The following is a 27,980-nucleotide window of genomic DNA, read 5'->3' on the forward strand; positions in this document are numbered from 1 at the left end:
ATAACATGAAACTCTTGTGTATGAAGAAGTAGAGTAGGTGCAGGTTTAATGTTGATAATCCTGAATTTAAATCTTGATTTCATCACTTTGACATTGGAAACATTTTTTAAACTCCCTCTGAGACTCAGTTTCTTAATCTATAAAATTGGCAGGCTCATACCTCAGATTTTTCATGAATATTATTTATTTTTTTAAGTAAACTATGCTTTAATGCTTACTCCATGCCAGGCACACTTCTAAGAACTTGCCAAATTGTCATTTATTTAATTTTCTTGGCAGCCTTATGGAGTACGCATTACCAGTTTCTCTTTAAAAGATAAGGAGATGAAGACATTTAAGCATGGTGATTTTCACCTAGATCCCCTGGGTCAGCGGCATACCAAGGAAGGTCGCTTGAGGTAGTCTAGTGCAGGTGCCTTTTGGTAGATAATTTAAAATTAATAACAAAACCAACTAAAGGTTGGTCTGCATTTTATCATCATTAGGCAACAGTAATTCTAAACAATATGATGAAATATTATTCCCCTCAGGATGGATAACTTTCATCCTCATTTCTAAACATCCATTGCCCTCAGTATTTTTTAACATTGCTTTTATAATTAAAATAAGTAAACAAAATTACAAGGGCTTGTAAAACTTTTGAAAATTTAACAAAAATATAAATAGATTCTGAGAGTACAGATAGTTTGAATGAGTTAGTATATATAATATATATATGGCAATATATAGTATAATTAATATATAGTATATATGGTATAAATATACATAGACAAATATACACATACATGTGTATACCTATATACACACTTTATATACATATATACACCTTTTTCTCTATATGATAATTAGCATATGAATGACATCTACATATTGCCATTATACTATATGTATATGATATTTGCTAGAGATTAGATTGTTTAGTACAATTTTCAACTGTACTTTCTTTACCACATACTTCCTTTTTAAAACATGTGAACAGAAATTTTCATAGGAAGTTGTAGGTTAAATCACATTCCTAGATTAAAAAAAACAACCACATTCCTAAAAATAATAATAATAATAAAAACAAAAACATGACAAAGACAAAATTAAAGAGCACTTCCTTCCATCATTTTAAAACTAAAAATTTATAGCCTTTAAAGCTTGTAATTGAGTAATGGTTCTATCTCAATTCAGTTTTAAACTTCATATGGAAAAGTCATATTTTATAGTGCAAGTGATTGAGATTGAGTAGTTATAGTTAGAAGTCTAACAGATAATTTTTCGATTATCTTCGTGTCCAAGCTACTGTATCAGTTGAGACTTCTTAAGCACAGTGTGTACCAATACAATGGAGTCAGTTTTGGCAATTGATATGATTTTTTTTTTTAATGACAATATCAAATCCCAACTTCTAAGGATTAAGTTACTCTAACAAATATATTAGTCAGTTTACAAATATTAATCCTGGGTCATCTTTTCTTCTGTGAAATTCACTTATCTGTTTCTATATTCTTGACAAGATCATGTAATTGAAAGCTTTGGACTTTGAATCAGGATTTTTAGGTTCAAATCTCATCTGCATCATTACTTGTTACGTAACATTGGCTTTTACACATGTGAACTTCAGTTTCCTACTGTGGAAACAGGTGGAACAACACTTAAATCACAAGGTGTACCCTTGTTTATATGATCAGTGATCAAAAATGTTACTCTCTTCCCTGACATCTTCTTACTTTGTTCCACTTCCCCAAAGATGAAAACACCTTGAAATAATCCCATAGAGTAGGAGTTTTTAATTTTCTTCTCTGGTGGGTTGCTGTCTTTAGATAGCCCCTAAGTAAGATTTGGAGATGGATTCAATTTCAATATCTGCAGGTGAAGTCTGGTCTGGCTAGCACACATAGCAGATTCATCCAGATGAGACTGTGACTGAGAGTCATTAAATTTCCAGCAATGTTTATGCCAATGTCATGAGGCATCTGGGAAGGAAATTCAGCCTGTTCATTTTTGAACAAGGCACCAAAGATTTTCCAGTATGTTTATTATACTGTTATTTTAGAATAAAGGACAAACAAAAGCTTTATTTCAACATTAAAAAATGTTGATGTATAGTCAGAATTTTTTTGTGTATGCCAAAAGAAAAAGAACATTCCCTTGCAAAGTGTGTATTGAAATGAAATAAAACAAATGGTTCTTTATTTATTTATGTAAGGCTAGACATAGGGTATATTGCATCATTCAAGCTTCATCCTTACACTTCATTACCTACTAAAAATGAGCCCTGCTTGAAAGTATTTGTATAATCAGTGATGATGAGCTGTGCTTTGAAATGGCGTGCTGCAGATTAAGCATTAGAAGAGAAAAAAGAAAAAAGAAAATCGTACTTGATCTTTTGGACTATCAGAGAATACTTGCTTCAAAATGGGGAATTTTCTAAACATGAAATCTTAGAAATACTATATTTCCCCAATGCACTGACTCACAGATCACATGTTAATAGCTTGGAAATAGTGTCTCCATTTGCTATAACAGATTTTTTTAAATTTTGGCATTTAGCAAGAACCCAGAGTCAGATTTGAAGGCCTTTGTCCTTGGATTTTCTCCTTTTTCAGTGGGACAAATTCAGATTCCCTTTAGCTAAATACCCACCACAGTTTGGGCCTATCCTTGCTTCTTACTACTTTCTCTTCTAAATCCCCTGCTATGGCTGGAGCAGAATATATGTTGCTCCTTCCCACCTGCACCAAAATTAAGCATGTATTTTTATGGCTTCTAGTCTTTTGTAAGGGCTCTTCTTTCTTCTAACAATTCCTCTCTATTCCTTCCTAGATATTCATTAAGTCTGAGTTTAACTTCTACCTTTCCCATGAAAATGTTCATCTCCCCTCTAAAATGCAGCCTTCTTTCCTGCAAAATAAACTCCTAGAATTCACATTATGTGTGTTGAAAGTATTTCTTAAAACTTTGCTCAACTTTACCACATCCACAAATCCTATCATTCCAGCCACATGGCATGCAGCTTGAACAAGAAGTATGAATTTGACTTTTTTTCAGTAGGCTGGGCATGGTGGTATGAGAAACATAGGCTATAGAATGTTGGGCATGGAAGGAAGGAGGCATTACAGTGCTCCTGTAGGAAGCTGTGCTCCACCTCTTCAGGCTCTATGGCATTTAACATTTGAGTTTTAGTTTCAGTGGAGCCTTACTACACTTTAGTGCTAGGCTTTTGCTTCAGTACCGTTTTTTTTTGTTGTTGTTGTTGTTTTTTTTTTTTTTGAGAACTCTTTATTGGAATATTCCACAAAGCCCAACTAATTATGATGTGAAATTTATGTTTTTTATTTGCCACTGTCTGTTGGATTATATTTTCCTAGGGTACCTCAAAGGGGCAGGGTTATGGCTGGACAAAATAAGGATTTAAGAATTTCTTACCCAGCTAAATACATCTCATACTACCACACTGTCCACCAGAACATCGAACAGTGTCGATATCCCCAGTCACTTTTAGGGATTGAGTATGAGATCATGTCAGGTTGGGAAATGCAAGTCAAGTATTTGGGTGCTCAACTTTCTCCTGACAAAATGTTGTTAAAGAGAAAGATTGCCTCCAGACTATTAGATGAAAGTCAAGTTAGGACCCTAGACATTTCAGAATAATTTATCACTAACCCACAGAAGACTTTTGAAAGAATTGCAAAACACCCTGGTCCTGTGCTAAACACCAAAGTTTAGGGAGCTAAAAGTAGACTTATTTCAGCCCTGGTCACACCTGGGCTGGGTGCCCTTGGGCAGGACAGAACCTGCACAACTACTGTAGTGACTTTGGGCCAGAATAACAGAGCATGTGAGTATGTTGGTTTAAGTTGTTTGCCTTTTTTTAGAAGTGTATTTCCTCTTAAGAACTGCCATTGTGTAAATTACACTAAATGTAAATATTATACTTTATAATCTTATAATAATTTCCAGATAAATACACCCGATAAAATAGTCTATAGATTATATTACAGTCTATTGCAGCCAGCTCTCTTAACCTCCTATTTATTTACCACAACTATATTTGATCACTTTTAGGATGGAAATAACCTGGTCTTAATCCTTTGAATAAAAAAGATTGGCAAACTTCCTTTATGACTAAATGGAAAAGGATTTGCAAGGCAGCATATATAAAAATGAAACATTAATCCTAATGTTTTGCTCTCTTAAATGGGAATTAAGGTCACCATTCTTAGAGCAGACAACTGAAGTGGTGCTAAGTTCAGAAATCCTTTGGAAATGGAACCAAACAGCTGACTTTCACTAGAGAAAAAGCCATTTCAGGAGTTGGGTGCTAAGCACTGGTGATGTCTTTCCAAGTCACTTCTCTTTAACTAGGTCACCTCTTTTAAAAGAATAATGAGTTGATTTCTTCAAACAAAAAGAATCATCACTGCCCTCATCTATTTAATTCTTTATCCTTAATTAGGCCCTTAATTATTTATTATAAGATAAAGTAAGTCAGATTTTACCTGAAAGCCTAAGTTGTCCCCTAGGGAAAGATAAGGCATTTAGAAAAGTATAATAAGTCTTTAGGCTGTCAGAAATTAATGATGCACTAAAGAAGACATTCAAGAGAGTCTCTGGAAAGAAAACCTTCTTTCAGGGTAGAACATGTCAAACTTTATTTTTTTTCCAAGCTTAAACGGCAAATTGTATCTTTTTGGAGAAGAAATGCTTCTATGAATGATCTCTCATGGGCATCTTTTCACCCTTTAAATATTCATCCATTTCATCTTCCAACATGACAAACATAATCATACTCAGACACACCATCACTGCATCTGGTATCCAGTTCCCAGAGTGGTTAATTGTCTGTTTTTCATGTTCCAGCATATTTCAGAATTCAACTTCTCTATCTTAAATATGATGTCATGACATAAATATATTGGCAAAAAGATAATGTTCCTTTAAATTTTTGTGTATTCTCTTCAGATTTCTCCAAAGACATTCTTCTATTCACAAAGCTAAAACACTTTTGTAGTTGACTAAAAATAGTGTTGAAGTTAATTCCAACTTAAGAGAGTAGGGAATAGAGATACCAAAAAGGACAGTTAGGAAATGGAAAAGGATTTACACTTTGTCAAAGAGTCTGTTTTTAACACTTTATCACAGTAATAACAACCTCCTTGTAAATTTAGTTTTGACAGCATTGATATTATCACTTTTTTCTATCTGAAGTAAACTTTAGTCTGTATTCATCACTTGCATAAATATTTAAAACATTTTAGTATAATAATAAGCTAATTCACATTGTAATTGCACATGAGAGTTTGCAAAGCCTTCAAAATAATTTGATATCATCTCCATGTTAAAGATGAAGATACTGAGGCAGAGAAGTTTAGCTTTACCCCTGGGTCATGCGTATACCTGGCAGAGTCCATAGTGAATCTCATTCTTCTGCTTGGTGCTTCTAAGAATATATGTAACATAACACATAAATCTGGGGAAAATGTTTATCACATGCACTCTTGGTGGACTACGGGCCAAAAGGAAAGTATTTCTTTGCTGTTTCTACCTCACTGGGGAGCAGATGATGGTCAGAGACTTGAGTTCTAGTCTTTAATATGTGATTGAATCTTTGTGAGACCTTCTTTTCCCTGGGCCATGATCTTTAAAGAGAGAGAATTTCAGAAAATGGCAGCCATGATCCTTTCCAGCCTGAACTTTATGGGAATGTCTGTTTGAGTTTTGTAAATGTAGCCAAATTTAAGTTATATGATAAATTAAATAATAGAGTTAAAATAAAAAGAGAAATTCTAACCTCTGCCTTTTATTAGAATGTTGGATAAGAATTAGATAAGTCCATGTGGTTCTATGATACAATTATAATTTTAGGAGTGCCAGGAGAGTGGTCACATCCTAAATAACTCCACAGTGTTTCCTGAAATCATTTTCTTACATCCTCTTCATAAACATACACACACATACTTGCTCAAAAATTGTAGCAGTTATTTACATTAGTGGTTCTCAACTAAGCATGATCTTGACTTCACTGGACATTTGGCATTTGGCAATGTCTGGAAACATTTTCGTGTGTCACAGAAGGGTTTCCACTGCATATAGCAGAAGGAGGCCAGTAAGCTGCTATCAGTGTTCTGTAATACATAAGACATCCTCTCATACACTCTTACACAATAAAACATCACCCTGACTAAATGCCACTAATATGATGAAGCTGAGAAATTCTATTTAAATTTATAATTAATTGAAAAACAATCCTAACATCATAAAACAGCCGACATTTTTTTCTAGTTTAACTTGTAGTCCATATGACACAAGTAAAATAGATGTATTTTCAGTTGTGAAACCTTCACTTCAGTTTATAATGCTCCCCAAGATCCCTAAAGTCAGTATTCAACTGAGTAAACAAGTGTCTTTTAGAAAATTAAAATAGCCAGTAAGTTGGAAATCATTCATCTGTGCCTTTGTGTGAATTAATGCAGTGAGAAGTAGGGAAAGGCAGACCTGGGTGAGTGCCACAGGTTTAGGGTTTAGGGAGCTGGAAGAGAGTATAAAAATCTTAGGCACTCCTTAGAAGAAAGGAGATTCAGAAAGGATTATGGTGTCCAGTTTGCCTATTTTTCAAATTTTGAAGACTAACCCCACCATTAGCTACAAAGAGCAGCAGAACTCACATACCTCTCTCTTTTCTAATTCACCTTCAGGTAAGATGTGTCAGTGATCTTTAAAATAGCCAATAATTAATTGAGGAGAGTAAGAATAAAGTCAGTACTGTTGAATTAATAGATTGGTTGACAAGTTGTTACATTAACTGCTTGGGTTTAGGAGTCTCAATGATTCATAAACTGCATACTAGCTTCTAGACTAGACTATTGTAGTTTGACTTGAAAGCCTGATTTAAAACTATTAGATTTCCTACACCATTTGTGGTTTAGTTTGTTTCTCTTTTACCAATCTGAGTATTTTGTTACCTTTCCATTTTTGCTACTAAAGGTACTATGTAACACATGTAGACAAAAACCCTATTGAGATAACATTCTACAAAGTTTAAGCTCTATTTGTATTAATTATCTCTTTGCCTAACAAATTTGGCCAAAATTTAGTAGCTTAAAATAACAAACATTCATTATGTCACAGAGTTTCTACAAGTCAGGGATCCAGGGACAATTTAGCTGGGTGGTTCTGGATTCAGGCCCTTTGTGAGGGTGCATCAAGTTGTTGACTGGGCTGTAGTCTCTGAAGACCTGACTGAGGCTTGAACACCCATTCTGAGCTCATTCACTTGGCTGTTGGCCAGAGGCTTCATTTCTTCACCATGTGGACGTCTCCACTGGGATGCTTGTGACACTGCTTCCCTCAGAGTGAATGCTGAGACACACACACACACACACACACACACACACACACACACACACACGAAGAGAGAACACAAGATAGAAGCCATATTGTTTTTTTGGTTGGAGTGACCTATCATTTCTTCTGCCCTCTTCTCTTGATCACAGAGACAACTCTGATAGAATGCAGGAGGGGACTAAAAAAGAATGTGAATTCCGAGAAGAGGGATCATTGGACCATCTTAGAGATTGACTGCCATACTGATCCTGTCCTTAAATTTAATAATCAGCCAGAATTTATCCTACTGAAATGTCTCTATATCACATAGAAATAAGCTCTGTAATTGGTCACTTAATGACAGCAAGCTCTATTGGAAAAAGAAAGTGTTATAAGAATAACGGCATTGAGTTTATAGAACATATGGACAATGATCATTAAAAAATGTTAGGTTCTGCTAGTTTATTGTATAGAAATAGTTTTTGTGCTAATCAAGTCAGAAATCTGTCTAGTCTTCCCTGAAATATCAACTTTTCGTTTTCTGGTTGTATAATGAATATGATTTTGAATGAAAGTTAGAAGGGATTGACTTCTAAACCATGACTTTCCCATTTCCTGGCCTCACAATCTGAGCCAAATTCTAATCTCTGATGCCTCATCTATGAAATAAATGTAGTCGCACTCATCTCCAATAATTGTTTTGAGGGTTAAATGCTATGATATGAGCAAACTGTTCAGCATATTGCCTCACACATAGTGCAGGTGTAATAAATGGTAGCTATGAACATCAGCTTTCTATCCAGTGTTTTTGTTTCCTTTTTTTTTTTTGGCTTTAGGGTCACACCTGAAGCATATGGAGGTTCCCAGACTAGGGGTCCAGTCGGAGGTATAGCCACCAGCCACAGCAATTAACCCCATTGAGCGAGGCCAGGGATTGAAACTGCAACCTCATGGTTCCTAGTCAGATTTGTTTCCCCTGTGCCAACTCCTTGATCCAGTGCTTTTAAATGGAACATTGTGAAAATTAATAGGTTATAAAACTAAAAAATGAGTCAGTTATTCTTGTAAAAATGAAAAAAGATTGAATAGTATAGAAAATATCAATATTTCAGAGGGTCACCTCATGTATAGTTCTTGCTGTGTCACAAAACTTTCTTCTTGTCTGTGTCTACATGCAAGCTAACTTGTGTGTGTATTGTCCCTTGTCTTTATTAAACAATATCTTTTACTATAGGTCACAGTCAAAAAATGGGAAAGCTACTATTCCAGCCTGACTTTGTTACATTTGTGTTTTCTCCTGAGGAGAACCAACCTTATTCTGTTCTAGTGATTGTATCTTTCTATATATTTTGGCATTGGACTATTTTAATGCCTCTTTGCTGGAGAGTCTCTTCCTGTTTAGAATTACTTTGAAATATGAAATTTCAATGTGCAGAGTGCCATGACCTTCCTGTGTTATACCATTAGATGTGCCCCAGGCCAATACAAGGCTCATTTCTTTATGTTCAATAGCACAGTAGTTGTAGATATGTTACAGGAAGCTCAGAAATCTCAACAGACTTACTCATTTGGAATCTTTTATGTAGCTGGTATCCACAGGGACTTCTGTAGTTGTGTGATTAAATAAAGAAGTGCTAAGCCCCTGAGGTTTATGAAATTCTAAACATCAGTCTGTCTCAAAGAACACATGCTTTTCATGGAAGAAACGAATTTGAGGTCTTACATTGTCAAGTTTGCCAAATGTCCGGTAGTGAAGCATACAAGTAAATGCTCTTTTTATTGTTTTAATATCACATTTTTTGTTTTGAATTTCTATTGATAGTTATCAGTGGCTTGTAGTGCTTCATTTTCAATTTATCAATTTATGAGGAAACAACACAAAACTTAAACACTCGAAATACTGTTACTTTCATATTCTCATTATCGTAAGTGATGAAGACTTTTATAATGTGAATAATTTTATACTTTATCTGCTTTTAAGTTAGATGTTCAGCTAGTTGAATTAATTATAATATTTAAAATGTTAAAGAGAAATACTGTCTCTTCTTTTTTTCTTTTACAGTCTTCCCCTAATCCTGCCTTCTCCTCCCCTCTTCCAGTATTTTTATGAAAGACATCTGGTAACTGTATTCGCTGCAGTCTTTCACTTTATTCATTGCTGGCCCAGCAATTCAGAGTCTAATCATCAACAAAATCATAATTGTAGATATTTCTGGTTTAAAATTGCTTGAGGAGAAAGTTTTCTCTGCAAATTTGAAATCACTAGTACACTTTGTGCAAGAGGTTTCTTTACACCCTGTGGCCATACTGTCTGAAAGAATTAGTGAATATATATATATGGCATTATATACATATAATGGCTTTCTGACATTATGTTTTAAAATACAATAAAACATTACTATCTGTTCCTAGACATTTTGACCACCCTATAGTATATAGATTCCTGAGATAATATTAACAAGAAATATACTTACACTTCTTTAAGAATGAACATTTGCAAAACTACTTAGCATTAGGCAGGCAGTAGCATTAGGTGTTGACAGTATGCGGTAATGAAATTTTTATTTTTGTATAGCTATGGTTTACAAGATATTTTCATATCAGATTAGGAAGCTAGGTCTCTAAGAATGAATCCCTCATTAATGTTTTTGTTTTAAACTCTGCCACACTAGCTCTTCTATCCATACCTACAGAAGAAGTTCAAACCTGTTCTTTCCATTAGAAGCTTATTTGTTTTTCATTGTAGGTCTGTGAGTTTTCCTTTTTAATACTCAGATAATACTATGATGTAGGTACATTATTATTTTCATTTTCTAGATTCAGAAGCTGAGGCACAGAGAAGGAAAGCAATTTACTCAAAAGTCACATAGCTCATCAGTTGCCAATATAAAGCTGTGAGAGTCCAAAACTTTCTCTTCTTTCTTATTCACTACTTTTTCTCATATACTGCTGGCTATAAATCTGAATTTGGTAGGAGAAATAATGTGATGGCTAATTTTACCTGTTAATTATCTTCTCATTGAAAAATGTATATGTGTGTGTGTGTATATGCGTGTGTGTGTGTATCTGTGCGTGTGTATGTGTATATATATGTATGTGTGTGTGTGTGTGTGTGTGTATACATGTATATATATATATATATATATATATATATAAAGTTACCCCGGAGAATTGACACTTCTAACAAATTTTCAAACTGCTTCTCCCAACTTGGCACTGGACCAAAGTATAACTATCTCTCATTTGCATGGCATCTTAGAGCTGACCAAGTGTTTTCACACACTTATGTCATTTGATCATGAAAAACTTATGAGATAATTAAGAACAGGTATAATCAGCAGGATGATTTTCCTGATGAGATATATTTATCTCAGAGAAGTAAAAGACTATAAATTGCACATGGCTGATAAGTAAAAAAAAAAAAAAAAAAAAAAAATCACTTAGGTGTCCTGATAGCACATTCTGGGAGTTCTCCAAAACACTATAGTATAGATAGCCCAGCACCCCAATGATTACACCAGCTCATTCAAGTTCACCAAGACCTTTCTTCCATGCTGGAAGAAATCAGATAAACCATAACGAATCTTTACTTTTGATAGGAGAGATCCTTAAAACTAGGCTGATAGGCATAGTATGTGTTAGCATTCATTTCGACAAGATCAGGTGAGCATTCTGGTTCTGCCATGAGCTCTACTTCACTGTGTTTCTTTGGGGAAATTATCTTCTTTGACTCTCTCACTTTTTCTTTTTTTGGCCATGCCTGCAGCATGCGGAAGTTTCTGGGCCAGGGATCCATCCCTTGCCACACATGAACAACTTGTGAGGGAAATCCCCTGTGGCATAGTAGCTTAAGGGTCCAGCATTGTCACTGCAATGGCTCGGGTTGCTGCTGCAGAGTGGGTTCTATCCCTGGTCCACGAACTTCCACATCCTGTGGGTATGGCCAAAAAAATAAATAAATAAAAAGAAACATTTGTGAGAAAGCAAATATGTGATTTCTTGATATGATGGTGGTTTTCCAGAAAATCCACCTGAAGGTTGTTTTTTTGTTTGTTTTGTTTTGTCTCTTTGCCATTTCTTGGGCCACTCCCGTGGCATATGGAGGTTCCCAGGCTAGGGGTTGAATCGGATCTGTAGCCACCGGCCTATGCCAGAGCCACAGCAGCGCGGGATCTGAGCCGCATCTGCGACATACACCATAGATCACGGCAACACCAGATCCTTAACCCATTGAGCAAGGCCAGGGATCGAACCCACAACCTCATGGTTCCTAATCGGATTCAGTAACCACTGAGTCACGATGGGAACTCCCACCTGAGTTTTTAATATAACATATTTCATTCTGTGGGGTGGAAACCCATGGCTTTAAGAAGTCAAGAATGTGAAGACCTCAGCAGCATCCTAAGATATGTAATGTTTGGGCTTCATGATTTCTTGGAAATAATGATGCTGATATACTGTTAATATAAAAAGGCTGTGATAAATTGTAAATGCTGAGAGCAAACCAGCCTAGGGTGGGAACTCATATCAGAGTAGAACGGAGGCTAATTAAACATATGCTTTCTCCAAATTACATTTGTGCTCAGTCACATTGAGCTGAGAAGACTTACCAAACTCTCTATTTCATCTCTGTGAATATATGGAATAAAACTGTCATGGAGTTCATAAACTTAGGGAATGTATTTCATAGTCCTGTATAGGCTATTTCTATTCTAACCATTACCAGATTATAATGATGTCTTCTCACAAGGCAGAACTGTGTCTTTTGCATCTTTTATATCTTTGTGGCACAAGACCTGTTAACAAAGAAAACATATAAAAGTGGCTCAATAGATGTTTACTGAATTATGTTTATCTCATATAAGAAAGTGTGTACATATATATTGTATAAACAAACATAATTACACACTTACATTTGTATATGTTCCTGTATGTCTTGGTCAATATCTAATCTGTTATCTCTAATCTTACCGCTATTTGATAAGACATGGCATTTTCAAGAGGAGACAATCATTCTACTGCTGTATTTTATATGTACATATAAAATAAGTATTAATATATATACACACTGATTCATTATCCTATATGGATAAATGTATCTGAAAAATACAGTATGTATATTTAGTTGTAAATATGCTTTTAACAATTAAATTTTTTAAGCAAAAATTATGTGGTTTAATAACTTTAAATTTAGATATAGTTCAGCAAATTTTAATTTAGTAACTTAGAAAACACTTATTTCTGAAAAATACTTATTTGAAGACTTTTTTTTGAAAATTTGTCAGTCAGCTCATTTTATTTATTTATTTTTATTTATTTATTTATTTATTTATTTTTATTATTTTCCCACTGTACAGCAAGGGGGTCAGGTCATCCTTAGATGTATACATTGCAGTTACAGTTTTTTCCCCCACCCTTTCTTCTGTTGCGACATGAGTATCTAGACATAGTTCTCAATGCTATTCAGCAGGATCTCCTTATAAATCTACTCTAGGTTGTGTCTGATAAGCCCAAGCTCCCGATCCCTCCCACTCCCTCCCCCTCCCATCAGGCAACCACAAGTCTCTTCTCCAAGTCCATGATTTTCTTTTCTGTGGAGATGTTCATTTGTGCTGGATATTAGATTCCAGTTATAAGTGATATCACATGGTATTTGTCTTTGTCTTTCTGGCTCATTTCACTCAGGATGAGATTCTCTAGCTCCATCCATGTTGCTGCAAAAGGCATTATGTCATCCTTTTTTATGGCTGAGTAGTATTCCATTGTGTATATATACCACCTCTTACGAATCCAATCATCTGTCGATGGACATTTGGATTGTTTCCATGTCCTGGCTATTGTGAATAGTGCTGCAATGAACATGCGGGTGCATGTGTCTCTTTTAAGTAGAGCTTTGTCCGGATAGATGCCCAAGAGTGGGATTGTGGGGTCATATGGAAGTTCTATGTATAGATTTCTAAGGTATCTCCAAACTGTTCTCCATAGTGGCTGTACCAGTTTACATTCCCACCAGCAGTCCAGGAGGGTTCCCTTTTCTCCACAGCCCCTCCAGCACTTGTTATTTGTGGATTTATGAATGATGGCCATTCTGACTGGTGTGAGGTGGTATCTCATGGTAGTTTTGATTTGCATTTCTCTTATAATCAGCGATGTTGAGCATTTTTTCATGTGTTTGTTGGCCATCTGTATATATATCTTCTTTGGAGAAATGTCTGTTCAGGTCTTTGGCCCATTTTTCCATTGATTGATTGGCTTTTTTGCTGTTGGGTTGTATAAGTTGTTTATATATTCTAGAGATTAAGCCCTTGTCGGTTGCATTATTTGAAACCATTTTCTCCCATTCTGTAAGTTGTCTTTTTGTTTTGTTTTTGGTTTCCTTGGCTGTGCAAAAGCTTTTCAGTTTGATGAGGTCCCATGGGTTTATTTTTGCTCTAATTTCTATTGCTTTGGGAGACTGACCCGAGAAAATATTCATGATGTTGATGTCAGAGAGTGTTTTGCCTATGTTTTCTTCTAGGAGTTTGATGGTGTCCTGTCGTATATTTAAGTCTTTCAGCCATTTTGAGTTTATTTTTGTGCATGGTGTGAGGGTGTGTTCTAGTTTCATTGCTTTGCATGCAGCTGTCCAGGTTTCCCAGCAATGCTTGCTGAATAGACTTTCCTTTTCCCATTTGATGTTCCTGCCTCCCTTGTCAAAGATTAATTGACCATAGGTGTCAGGGTTTATTTCCGGATTCTCTATTCTGTTCCATTGGTCTGTCTGTCTGTTTTGATACCAGTACCACACTGTTTTGATGACTGTGGCTTTGTAGTATTTCTTGATGTCTGGGAGAGTTCTGCCTCCTGCTTGGTTTTTGTTTCTCAGGATTGCTTTGGCGATTCTGGGTCTTTTGTGGTTCCGTATAAATGTTTGGATTGTTTGTTCTAGTTCTGTGAAAAATGTCATGGGTAATTTGATAGGGATTGCATTGAATCTGTAGATTGCTTTGGGTAGGATGGCCATTTTCACAATATTGATTTTCCCAATCCAGGAACATGGAATATCTTTCCATTTCTTTACATCTTCTTTGATTTCTTTGATTAAAGTTTTATAGTTCTCGGCATATAGGTCCTTCACCTCTTTGGTCAGGTGTATTCAGAGGTATTTGATTTTGTGAGGTACAATTTTAAAAGGTATCATTTTTTTGTATTCCTTTTCTAATATTTCAGTGTTAGTATACAGAAATGCAACTGACTTCTGAATGTTAATCTTATATCCTGCCACTTTGCTGAATTTATTAATCAGTTCAAGGAGTTTTGGGGTTGAGTCCTTAGGGTTTTCTAGGTATAGTATCATATCATCTCCATACAGTGACAGTTTTATCTCTTCTCTTCCTATATGGATGCCTTTGATTTCTTTTGTTTGTCTAATTGCTGTGGCTAAGACTTCCAAAACTATGTTAAAGAGCAGTGGTGAGAGTGGGCATCCCTGTCTTGTTCCAGATTTGAGTGAGAAGGCTTTCAGTTTTTCCCCATTGAGGATTATATTTGCTGTGGGTTTATCATAAATGGCTTTGATTATATTCAGGAATGTTCCCTCTATACCCACTTTGGCGAGGGTCTTGATCCTGAATGGATGTTGGACTTTGTCAAATGCTTTTTCTGCGTCTATTGAGATGATCATATGATTTTTGACCTTTTTTTTGTTAATGTGGTGTATGATGCTGATTGATTTGCGTATGTTGAACCATCCTTGTGAACCTGGGATGAACCCAACCTGGTCATGGTGTATAATTTTTTTGATATGTTGTTGGATTCGGTTGGCTAAGATTTTGTTGAGAATTTTTGCATCTATATTCATCAATGATATTGGCCGATAGTTTTCTTTTTTGGTGGTATCTCTGTCTGGTTTTGGAATGAGGGTGATGGTGGCCTCATAGAATGTCTTTGGGAGTATTCCTTCTTCTTCAACCTTTTGAAAGAGTTTAAGGAGGATGGGCACCAATTCCTCTTTATATGTTTGATAGAATTCACCTGCGAAGCCATCTGGTCCTGGACTTTTATTTGTAGGGAGTGATTTTATGACCTCTTCAATTTCATTTCTAGTGATGGGTCTGTTCAGTTGGTCTGTTTCTGCTTGATTCAGTTTTGGCAAGCTGTAAGATTCTAGAAAATTGTCCATTTCTTCCAGATTGTCAAACTTGTTGCCATACAGTTGTTCATAGTATTCTCTTATGGTTTTTTGTATTTCTGCTGTATCCGTTGTGATTTCTCCTTTTTCATTTATAATTTTGGGTATTTGGGTTCTTTCTCTCCTCTTTTTAGTGAGTCTGGCCAGGGGTTTGTCAATTTTGTTCACCTTTTCAAAGAACCAGCTCTTGGTTTTATTAATTTTCTCTATTGTTTTTTGAGTCTCTATTTTATTGATTTCTTCTTTGATCTTTATAATTTCCTTCCTTCTGCTGACTTTAGGACTTTTTTGTTCTTCTTTTTCTAATTCGTTTAGGTGGAGGGTTAAGTTGTCAATTTGGGATCTTTCTTCTTTTTTGAGGTAGGCCTGTATCACTATAAATTTCCCTCTGAGCACTGCTTTCGCAGCATCCTATAGATTTTGAGAGGTTGTGTCTTCATTATCATTTGTTTCAATGTAGTTTTTAATTTCCTTCTTGATTTCCTCATTGACCCATTGGTTTTTTAGTAGCATGTTGTTTAGTCTCCATGGAGTAGGTTTTTTCTCTTTGCTTTTCTCATGGTTGATTTCTAATTTCATGGCATTGTGGTCAGAGAAGATACTTGAGATAATTTCTACGCTCCTAAATTTATTGAGATTCGCTTTGTGTCCCAATATGTGGTCGATTCTTGAGAATGTTCCATGAGCATTTGAGAAGAATGTGTATTCTGCTTTTTTTGGATGTAGTGTCCTGAAGATATCAATGAAGTCTAACTTTTCTATTGTTTCCTTTAGGATCTCTGTTGCTTTATTGGTTTTCTGTCTAGAGGATCTGTCCATTGATGTGAGGGGGGTATTTAGGTCTCCTACTATGATTGTATTCTCATCAATAGCTCTCTTTATGTCTGTTAATATTTGTTGTGTGTATCTGGGTGCTCCTGTATTTGGGGCATATATGTTGACAATAGTAACATCCTCTCCTTGGATGGATCCCTTAATCATTAAATAGTGTCCTTCTTTGTCTTTCTTTATGCCTTTTGTTTTAAAGTCTATTTTGTCTGATATGAGCGTTGCGACTCCTGCTTTTCTGTTATGTGTATTGGCGTGAAATATTTTTCCCCACCCTTTCACTTTCAATCTATATGTATCTTTTGTCTTAAGGTGAGTTTCTTGTAGGCAGCATATTGAAGGTTTTTGCCTTTTTATCCACTCAGCCACTCTGTGTCTTTTGATTGGGTCATTCAGTCCATTGACATTTAAGGTGATAATTGATAGATGATTATTTATTGCCATTTGAACCTTGTGTTCCAGTTGATTCTATGGTTCTCCATTTTTTTTTTTTTTTTTGGTTGGATGGTCTCCTGTTATTATCTGCTTGAGTGGTTTTTTTTTTCATTTTTTGCAAATGCAATATTTGGTTTTGGCTTGTGATTGCCCTGTTTTTTAAGTATGCTAACCCCTTCCCATAAATGCCTGATGGTCCTGTAAGTTCAAACACTTCATTACTATATTAAAATTAAGAAGAGAGACATACATATAAACAAAAAGGGTTATTTACCTCCTGACATCCCTTGCCCACATTTTATGGTTTTGATGACTCTTTTTTATTTTTTTCTTTTTAATTTTATTTTGTTTGAAGCATGTTCATGATTAAATCTGTATGCTGGCTTATTTGAGTGACTTCTCTCTGATTGCAGTTTCCTCAGTCCTAGTTCTCCCTCTTCTTCTTCTTCTTTTTTTTTTTTTTTTTTTCTTTTCTTTTTTCTTCCCTTTCCTTCCTTTCTTTTTGGTTTAGAGAAGCCCTTTCAATATTTCCTTTAACCTGGGTTTTGTGTTGCTGTATTCTTTAAGTTTTTGTTTGTTGGGAAAAATTTTTATTTCCCCTTCTATTTTAAATGATATTCTTGCTGGATAGAGTATTCTAGGTTGCATATTTTTTCCTTTTAGCACTTTAAATATCTCTTGCCATTCCCTCCTGGCCTGTAGTGTTTCTGTAGAGAAATCAGCTGATATTCTTATGGGGGTTCCCTTGTAGGTAACATTCTGTTTTTCTCTTGCTGCCTTGAGGATCCTCTCTTTATCACTCACTTTTGCCATTTTTATTATGATGTGTCTTGGTGTGGGTCTGTTTGGGTTCAGTTTGTTTGGGGCCCTCTGTGCTTCTTGTATCTTGAATCCAGTATCCTTTAGATTTGGGAAGCTTCCAGCAATAATTTCTTCAAATATATTTTCCATTCCCTTATCTTTTTCTACTCCTTCTGGAATTCCTATTATGCGTAGATTGGCCCGCTTTATATTATCCCATAGGTCTCTTATATTGCTTTCCAGTTTTTTGATTCGGTTTTCTGTCTGTTGACCAGATTGAGTGATTTCCATTATTCTATCTTCCATATCACTGATTCGTTCTTCTGCATTATTCATTCTGGTTTTTACTGCCCCTAGTTCAGTTTGCATCTCTGCAAATGAATGTTCTAGTTTTTCTTGGCTCCTCCTTATATTTTCTAGTTCCTTTCTGAGGGTATCTGCATTACTGTTCATATCTTCTCTTAATTCCTTCAGTATTTTCACTATTTCTCTTTTGAACTCCAGGTCTGTCAGACTGCCGAGATCTGTTTCATTGTTGACTGTTTTAGGTGAGTTCTCCTGTTGGTTTGACTGGGAGTGGTTTCTCAGCTTCTTCATCTTGCTTGTTGTTTTCTTTCTCCTGAGGGAGTTGTACTCCCCGCGACTGGGCAGTGTTTGCCTTGTCACTGCCGTGGAATGTTTCCTGAGGGCTGGCGTTGTTGGTCAATCTTTTTTGAGGCAGTGTGGCTTTTCTGGAGTGTTGATGGGGCTAACAGTGTTTCTTTGAAGCAAAGGAGGACTTCCTGAGGGCAGACAGGACTGAGAGGTCCACACCGCGATGGTAGCAGATTTCACTTGGCCATGCAGAGCTTGCTCTGGTGTTTTTAGGCTGTGGGGTTCTTGCAGGGGGTTGGCGGTGTTGGGCAGCTGCTTTTTAGGGGTGCATCACCCCCTGGGGGCTGGAGCAGCTATCTGGGTCACTGAGAACCTAAGAGGCTCTTCCCTAGGGCAGCCCAACTCAGAAGGACAGCCTGAGAATGTAGGCGGATCTTTTCACAGTCTGGCTGAGCTTGTTGCAGCTTTTCTGGGCTGCAGGGGGTCCTGCCTGGAGCTGGCAGTCCTATGCAGCTGGTCCACTAGAGCATCCCCTGGGGGCTTGGGCGGGTAGCAGGGCCGTTGGAAACCAAAGAGGCTGCTCCCCGGGGCAACCCGACTCAGAAAAACCGTCCGAGAATTAGGCCGATCTATTCACAGCCTGGCTAAGCTTGTTCTAGCTTTTCTAGGCTGCAGGCCTTTTCTCGGGGGCTGGTGCTGTTTGGTGCTGCTCTGCGGAAGTGTAGCCCCTCCAAAGGGCAAGCAGGCCTGTGCAGGTATAGCCCCTGCGGTGGTAGGCTTCAGGCAATTGTTGAGGCCAGCCCTCCTGGATGGCAGGCAGCCCCAGGTCCGTGAGAGCGTAGGGCGTGGCGGGGGTGGGGCGAGGGGATGCACTTGGAAGCAGAGTTTTCAGCTAGCTAGCGGGCCTGTAAGCTTGCTGTGGCGTGGGGGGTATTCTATGGGGACCCACCCCTTCTTCTCTCCCCTCCCCAGCACGGGCGCAGACCAGGCTCTTCTCCCAGGTTCCCTCTGATGTGGCTTTCCCCTTCCCCACTCCTGGAGTATTGCTCCCTTCCTCTGCGACAGCTTTGTTTTCTAGTCTCCCAGGCAGTCTCTGCCCCATCAAATGGTTTCTAGACCTCCCAAGCAGTTTCCGCTCTGCCCCGCCCCCCTAGCCCGGGGACTAATCTCTGGAGCCGAGGTCTCGGTGCCCAGCCCCCACCCAGGCGGCGCCCCCCGGCCCTTTCTCAGGGATTAACCTTCGGAGGCGAGGTCTCGGTGTTCAGCCCCCACCCAGGCGTCCCCCGGCCCCCTCTCGGGGACTAACCTTCGGCGGCGAGGTCTCGGTGCCCAGCCCCCACCCAGGCGTCCCCCGGCCCCCTCTCGGGGACTAACCTTCAGAGGCGAGGTCTCGGTGCCCAGCCCCCACCCAGGCATCTCAATTTTTGGTGACTCTGCCCGTAGTTCAGATGGTCCGTTGGGTTCTTGATCGGCTTTTCCGTACTCCAACTTACTGCTACACTCTTCTCTGCATCTGGAGATTCCTCCGGTTCGTTTGATCTTTCGCCCAGTAGGTGACTTTCCAGGGTGCGGGATCCCTTTCTCCTCCGCAGTTCCCTTTCGGGAGCCCCCGTCTCGCTCGGATTCGCCTTCTCTCACTCTCCTCTTTTCTCCTGTTCTGCCCAATAATGTCACGAATTTCTTGCCATTATTGGAGTTTAGGTTCCTCTGCCAGCGATTGGTTGCTGTTCTGTGCGAGTCATTTATTCTGTAGATGTGCTTTTTTTGTTGTGTTTGTGGGAGAGGGCGAGCGTGTCTTCCTACTCCTCCGCCATCTTGTCCTCTTCCCCAGTCAGCTCATTTTAAATCACAGTGTTAGAGTACACTATGATAATAAGCTTTCAATGAATATATAAATATTAAGTATTTACTTGGCATTTGTGTTTGTTTGAAGGGGTGATGGTGTAATAATATACAGAAGAACAAGCATGATAACTAATCTATATGCTATATGAAGATGGTATCTGTTTTGGTTGAGTAAATGAAAGAAAATATGAATATTTTTCAGCAAGGATAATTAATGAGACTATAAAAATATATCATCACAAAGTTGAGAAAAGGATAAGTCACCTTATCATGTAAAATAATTACTTCATTCTCAGTTTAAAATGGCTTCAAAGTGCCCCCTATGTATTGACCCAATCATTCTTTCAATATTCTTAGCATGGTAGTAGTGAAGAGGATTTTTCTGTGTATTCGAAAGAGAGAACACGTGAATAAAGAGGAGTTTTGTTTTTGTTTTTGTTTTTTTATTATTGTGAGGTAGTAGTAAATGTTTAGTACCTTTATTTCCTCCCCTTCCACCACACCAGTGGCAACTCAGACACCTTTAGGGTCAGGGCATCTTACCTTAATAGCTTAAAGAACAAGAGAGGTAGGCTAATTGGAGAGGGTTGGCTAATTGGAGATCATGAGTTCTGAATAAAGTTTTGAAACTGTACTTAACAGCCAAAGAAAATATTTAGCTGGACAAATTTGGGCAGGAAATGGCCTGTTTGTGATCCTTGCACTAACCAAGGACTTGAAGCTGACTAAAGTGGAAAGAGAGTGGACTTGGGTATCAGATTTAAGTTTGACTAATAGATCTAACATTTGGCTCTGTGACTCTGATAACAGTACTTAATTTCTCAGAAGTTTTACCATCTCACTGATATGAGATGGTACCAGTATCTTTTCCCAAGGACTGCTGTGAAGAATAATTAAAGTTCACTAGCTGACACATGGAAGTGCTCTATAAACAATGGCTACTGTTCTGAGCTTTCCACCATACCCTTCTCCTTCAGAAGAGACTTCTTGTGGCTGTTTCTGTTCTTTTGTTTTCTTTTGTGTATTTATGAAGTCAGGGAATTAGGGGTAGGTGGGTAGCAGAATCACTAAAAGGAAAAACCAGTGGGACACATCTGTGGATCTAAGTTTGCTCTGACAAGGGTGCCACTAAATTGCCAGATGTTTATAATTGTTTCCCACTGAGAGAATGCATTCTAATGTCTTCATGTCTTTACAAATGTCTTTCTCTTATTCTTTATGTTTTTTTTCTGAATATAAAATTAAATTGTTGTTTTCTCTTCTTTCTTTTTTTTTTTTTTTTTTTTTTTTTTCTTGTTTTTAAGGCTGCACCTGTGGCATATGGAAGTTTTTGGACTAAGGATCAAATCAAAGCTGCAGATGTTGACCTGCGCCACAGCCACAGCAACACTGGATCCAAGCCACATCTGCTATCTATACTGTGGCAACGCTAGATCCTGAACCCACTAAATGAGGCCAGGGATCAAGCCCACATCCTCACAGATATTATTTCAGGTTCTTAACCTTCTGAGCCACAGTGGGAACTCCAAATTATTGTTTTTTTAAAGAAGGTGGAAAATATCAAACCATTTCAAGGTAAAAATAAAATTCAGGAGTTCCCATTGTAGTGAACCTGACTAGTATCCATGAGGATGCAGGTTCAATCCCTGGCCTTTCTCAGTGGGTTAAAGATCCAACATTGCTGTGAGCTGTGGTGTAGCCAGCAGACATGGCTCAGATTTGGCATTGTTGTGGCTTTGGCTGTGGTGTAGGCCAGCAGCTGTAGTTCCGATTCGACCCCTGGGAACTTCCATATGCCGTACCTGAGGCCCTAAAAAAAAAAAAAGAAAAAAAACTTCATCTGTATTCCCATCAGCCAGAGATAGGCAGTATTCAAAATTCAGTATTTTTTTTTCTTTTATCACTGCATAGAAATGTGTATCTGAATACACTTACCATAATTAAGAACACACTACATATATCATTTTGTATACTTCTTATGTTGAGCAGAAAGTTGTTTTTTAAAAGGCATATAGAGCTAGTACTTTTTCATCACTTAATACCTTAAAATCTAGACTATACAATCTATTCAATGAAAGCCTCCCTAGGAAGTTGGGAGGGCTGTCATTATAACTTATTCATGGTTATTTTAAAATCTTAATGTAGTAATTTATGTTTGAGAAGGACTATTGAATCAATTTTTAGTTCTGGTAACTTGTTTCCTTTTCTCCCTTTCCTTCTCAGTTCCCTAATTGCTCTCTCTGGGAAATAACTATTTGCCAAAGATAAAAATTATTCATATGGTTCTTGGGATACAGTCTATAAATAGGGGAAGATTCATAATACAGCTTTCCTTCTGTTCCTTAGAGAAAAAATCCTAGGGGCTTTTTGAGAGATGCTGAGAAACACTTTGTTCTTTCTTGAGACAGAGCTAGAACTCAGTGTAATGGGTTTGATTAGAGTTTGTATTTCTCTCTTCTGAGTAAGTCAAACCTTACTATTTATAAGACTATATAATACAAGACTATTATTGATACAAGACTATTTTATTAGTAGTTAAAATTTCTAAAACTAACTCAGTCCTGTAATGAATAATAAAACTACAGTGCTAATACCTCTAAATCTCAAAATCATAATGTTGATTAAAAAATAAGAGAGTTTAAGGAACCATACAATAAGGTAATGTTTTTGTAAATCTAGAAAATATACTAGATGGTATAGCTTATTAATTTGGGTATATACCTAATGTAGTATAAATTCACATCAACTTCAGAATAGTGGTTAATTTTGGTGTGTATTTGTAGAAGGTGCTTTGGTTGTCTAGGTAACATTTTATTTCTTACTAAAAAACACCACAAATTCAAGCAAATATGTCAAAATATGATGCCTGCTAAATCTTCATGGTAGCTTCATAGTGTCTATTAACAGTATTTCATGATTTTAAAATATTTCTGTTTTCAAGATTTAGACTTTCCAATAACTAGACCAACCTTCTTTCAGTTAGTGAAAAAGAAAGGATTTTGAGTGGTCTTTGCTTGTTGGGGATGGGGATGAAATCAAAGGGAATGCTGTGAGATGATCTACAGCTCCCAAAACTTGATAAGTGAGTCTTTAAAATAAACTTTTACAAAATTCCTCTGGCAATGCATGTGGTAATGGGAGCAGGTATTTCAGACAGTTACTCATGCTCAGTTTCATTCTCTCTTGTGCTGTGTGGTTAATTCAAAGAGAGACTAATTCATTGTAATGGTAATTTGGGCTCCCTTCCAGTAATACTTGAGATGTAACAAGCATCACTAGGGCACCAGAATGGGCTTTGTGAAAGAAGAAACAATGCCCAGTGTCTGTCCTCCTTTGATCAAAGTAAGGAAAAATGGGGATTTTATTTCATTTATATGATGTCAGCAATCATTGTCCCTTTCTCATGCTTCGAATGACTCTTTCCATCCTACTGATCTTTCCAGTACTTGGGACCAAAGCTAATTTAAGTAAAAACTATACAACAAATATCACTCAGGAAAAACTAGTTAGACCTTATACATAATGATTTGAAATGGTATTACACAATGACTTCGACAATTTTATACCTGTACAAACTTATTGTACATTCCATTGAGGAAACCCTTATTGTAGGAAAAACACATACAGGCACACATACTCTTACCATTAATTTTGCCACATTTAAGCAGATAAAAGTTAACTTTAAAAAAGCAGTCATAAACTTGAGATATTACAAAGACAAGATGAACAGAACAACTTTCTTTTGAAAAAAAGAAGCAGCATATATGCAAAAGTAATAGTTTAAAAAAGTCAGAATGTTGAACAGAAAGGTTTTATATGGAATAAGTTCAGATTTTACGTGGTAATACCTTGCAATTTCAGATGAAAGACCAGAGTAAAATGATGGCATTTTTCTTCCTAGTAATGGTATTCATGAAAATCTGTAAATTCCATAATTACCAAGATTTCTGAATTTCTGTTACAATGTATCTTAAATCATTTGTTAGGTGTCTAGATTGAATGATCTGTTTTGTGGTGTTTTTGTTTAATGCAGGAGGTTTCCTTTAAAAACTGAACATCATAAGCTACTTGTTTGTATCATTGCCATTTGTCGTAGGAGAAAAAAATGTAGTTCGTGGAAGATGTTTCCTAGAATTATTCTGCGGATAGTCTTTTTTAATCTGTCATTTCCCCACACTCTACCCTCTGTTGGGGTGGTCTGTAGTTCAGATGTCAAAGCGCTGTCTTTGTAAGTGAACCAGAAAGAATTTTATGTCGTGTGCAGGGGGTTAAATTTCATTCCAGATAAGAATGAAACTAAAAAGCGTTAAATTAAAGAAATTTGTGTTTGCATTTTGCTGTTTGAAAGAATATCTAACTGTAAATATAGAATTTGAAAGAAAAGTTTCTTGGTTGTTCAGCAGAATACTGTAACTGTCCCTGGCTGTTTAATAGGCATCATCTATACTGATTAAATTTGACATGAAATATACCTCATCCAAAGGAAAGTGATGCATTAGTTATTTTAAGTGGACCTTTAATGAGATAAACAATGAAATGAACAGAACCACAAAGTATGAATGTAGAACTTGACACATGTAAGTTGAGAATATAAGAATATATGTGTGTAAGAGCATATTTATGCAAGTAAATACACAGACACATACACAGATGCACTTATACATTTTTTTAAGGGAGTGAACTTTTTACTTAATGTGTTTGAAAAATTAGTTATGTGTAAAGAACTTGACTCTTCTATATGAATCTGATATTAAAAATCTGATAGTATACCCTTATACTGTGTGTGTGGTCTCAGTGGCATGCCCTTGCTTCTGACTGATTTATCTCTTGGTTTCCTGAACAACACATTCCAAGAGGTAGTCAGGAAAGTCATCTTGCATAAGGAAGCACAACTCTTTGCATGCTTTCAGAGTTTTTCTGGCTTCCTTCTTTATTCCCCCATCCTCCAGGTTTTTCAGGTTACATTTTTGTACATTAAGGCAGACATAAGAAATTTGTGCCCTCCCTGCCATATTCAGTTGAGACTGCTTCTGAGAAGACATCCTTGATTCCCTCATTTAGAAAATTCATTCCTTCGTTCATCACCCCAACAGGCAGGCAAGACATTTGTACCTTCAGTCTAGTGCTTTGTTTGCACTATAAGCAGTCTTGATCATCAGAGTCAAGTTTGCTCATTCTTGCTTTCATTGTATAGCACAGTGATTAATACTTGGTTCATCTTCAATGCGTTTGCTGGATTTTATGTAATTTAAATAATTACCCATAATAGACAACCAGGAAAAGAAAAGTAGGGAAGATACATGCAGAAAGGATAGGGTTGTGTGGTCTAGTAAGTAAGGATATTTATCTTCAGGTCTACCTACTTTGCATCATTTACATTGATCCCATTGATATTCAAAAAGACCACTGAAAATTGGTAATGTAATAGAATTCATACTTTTAGGAACAAAAGTAGCTAGGCTAAGCTTACAGTTGGAGGCCATTAGTAGTTTCATACACAAGTTCATCCATTCATGTATTCACTTAAAATATTTCCATCACTCACTGTGGGCCAGGCACAGAGTGATACATAGCTCAGCAAGACAGTACTTGCCCTTAAGGAGGTGTTTTAGGGTGGTAGACAATGCTGTTACAAAAAAAAAAAAAAAAAAAGAGGCATAGGATGCTCTAGAAGTACAAAAGGGAAGGTATTATAGACAGGGGAGTCATGAAAAGAGCCCTCAAGGTGAAAAAATTTGAACTGATTTGGAAAATCAGGACCTAACCTAGGAAAAGGAAGATGAGGTGAAAAAAGAACATTCCAGTCAGAGCAAAATATGTGCAATGGCATGGAAGCAAAAGAAAACAATGTATGTTTGAATAAAGGCAAACAATTTGATGTGTCTAGAGCAGAAGGTATATGTAGAGAGAGGGAAGCTGAATCTAGATGATAAAGATTCTTCAGTGCTAATTAAGGAGTTGCGACTTTTGATGCAGGCAGTTGGAAGCTACTGAATGTGTTTTTAAAGTACCATGGTTGGAGTTCCTGCCGTGGCTCAGCAGAAATGAATCTGACTAGGAACCATGAGATTGAGGGTTCAATCCCTGGCCTCGCTCACTGGATTAAGGATCCAGCGTTGCTATGAGCTGTGGTGTAAGTCACACATGTGGCTCAGATCTGGTGTTGCTGTGGCTGTGGTGTAGGCCAGCAGCAACAGCTCCAATTGGACCCCTAGCCTGGGAACAAGTAGGGCAAGTGCGCAAGTGCGGCCCTAAAAGGACAAAAAAAAAAAAAAGTAGCAGATAAGGCTACATTTGTATTTTACATTGACTGATCCCTTCGATTAAGCCATGGATGATATATTGGAGGAAGCAAGTCTGGCGTCAGGAGACCAATTATGGAGCCATTAACAAATCCAGAAAAAAAATGTAAGTGTCTGACCTAAGTCAGTGTCTGCGAGGATAATGAGATATGGTAGGGAGAAAGGGAAGAGGGGAGAGGGATGGACCTAGGCAGTCTTCAGTAAACAGAAGCAACAGAATCTGGTGCTGACTGAATATAGAAAATGAAGACAAGGAATTGTGAACAGCAACTCCCTGTGGCTTAGATGAATGGATAGGTGGTGGTGGTGCCATTCATTGACATAAGAAACATAGGAAGAAAGCCAGATTGTGTTGGAGGAAGTCAAGGAACAGTGGGATAGAATGGTGCCTGGAAATTAAAGAAATCAAATTCTAGCTCTTTATCTTAAAACAGATGTGCCTGCTATAGAGACTTTTTCTGTTTTGTTCCTATATCATTGTTTCCTAACTACCATTAAGGATATGTACTTTATATTTTATAGACGTAGATATATACACCCATATTTTGATTTACTACAGTAAATAAATATTGAAATATCACAAACTCCTGTTCTTTGTAAAGGACATTTTAAATCTAGTAATTTGAGAGCTTCAAAAGATCCAGCCCTTCATTTTCTAGATGAAAATCTGAAATCCAGTTTGCATAAGTGACTTGCCCAGGTTCACAAAGTGAATAAACAGTAATACCTGTTTAGAAAATATTTAAAGTTTCATAACTCTGACTTTTTCTGTGTGTGAGAAGGTGGGTGTTAAGGAGAGGTCCCATGCTAGTAAAATGTGTTTTGGTACTTGTTCATGTGAAGAGAGAATGATTTTCATTGGTCTTGGCCCAAATATGGGGCACTATATGTGAATGTCAACTTGAAGAAGAATTTGTTCATATGGGATTGTTCTAGAGTGCCCTTGAAGCTTAGTTTTTCTATATGCTTCAACAAGGATGTTAGCATTACTCCATTGGAGGGGACCTAACAAAGATCCCCTTGCATAATTAATTTCAGTATCTGAGAGCTTCTTATTAAAAAGAGATAAGAATATTTACAAGGAGGAATAGTCAGACATAAACTCCAACAGAATATTTATTCACCAACTGTTGAAATGACCCATCTGTAAGTGTCTATTTTTGACAAGACTCAACTCTTTGTATCTGTAATATCTGACACCAGGCTCAGTACATAGGATGCATTCAGCACATGTTTGCTAGGACTAAAGTGAACTGATGCAAGGTTAGCCAGAACTAATATAGAATCTGGTACCAGTTTTTATCCATTTATGGGGTGATGCATAAGGAGAATAATATCAGGGGGATATGAAGGCTCAATGACTGTGAAGCAGCTAAGGGGTGTTAGAGTCCAGAGGGCAAAGTCAAAACCCCTAAAACTGATAAGCATGAATTGCTATTGTAAAAAGGTAGCCTCAAATCAGGAACCATCAGAAGTAAATCAAGGAGCAGAAAGCAAGGAACTGGAAAAGAAATGTGAGGTGAGCCAACAGTACCAGCAGCCATTGTTGTTGACTCAGCCTACTGATTTAAGTCTGAGTTTCCTACAGAGTGGTCACAGCCTGGCATCTGACATTAATTAGTTGTTTCACCTTGCTTTCTATAACCTTTCTGAACCTCATTCACCACACCTGTAAAATGAGATCCTTGGAGCTC

The 27,980-nt window shown here is 37.1% G+C and overlaps 2 protein-coding genes across 10 annotated transcripts in view; one reads left to right on the forward strand and one right to left on the reverse strand.

Moving 5' to 3' along the window:
* ANGPT1 (angiopoietin 1) overlaps window positions 1-27,980 on the forward strand; it is a 301,007-nt gene that overhangs the window by 136,473 nt on the left and 136,554 nt on the right.
* LOC146403745 (uncharacterized) lies at window positions 4,616-27,830 on the reverse strand. The gene is made up of 4 exons (XM_085023408.1): window positions 27,821-27,830; window positions 19,514-19,974; window positions 12,035-12,107; window positions 4,616-7,347 (listed from the first exon to the last, which is right to left on the reverse strand). Exons 1-3 carry the CDS (start codon window positions 27,828-27,830, stop codon window positions 12,039-12,041), a joined length of 540 nt encoding a protein of 179 aa, XP_084879534.1. The 3' UTR covers window positions 4,616-7,347; window positions 12,035-12,038.

This window comes from Sus scrofa, chromosome 4, assembly GCF_054392235.1.
Source record: "Sus scrofa isolate SSC_HxYL_T2T_F1_AM1 chromosome 4, Sscrofa_HxYL_maternal_Yorkshire_Landrace_v2.0, whole genome shotgun sequence".
Classification (NCBI taxonomy): domain Eukaryota; kingdom Metazoa; phylum Chordata; class Mammalia; order Artiodactyla; family Suidae; genus Sus; species Sus scrofa.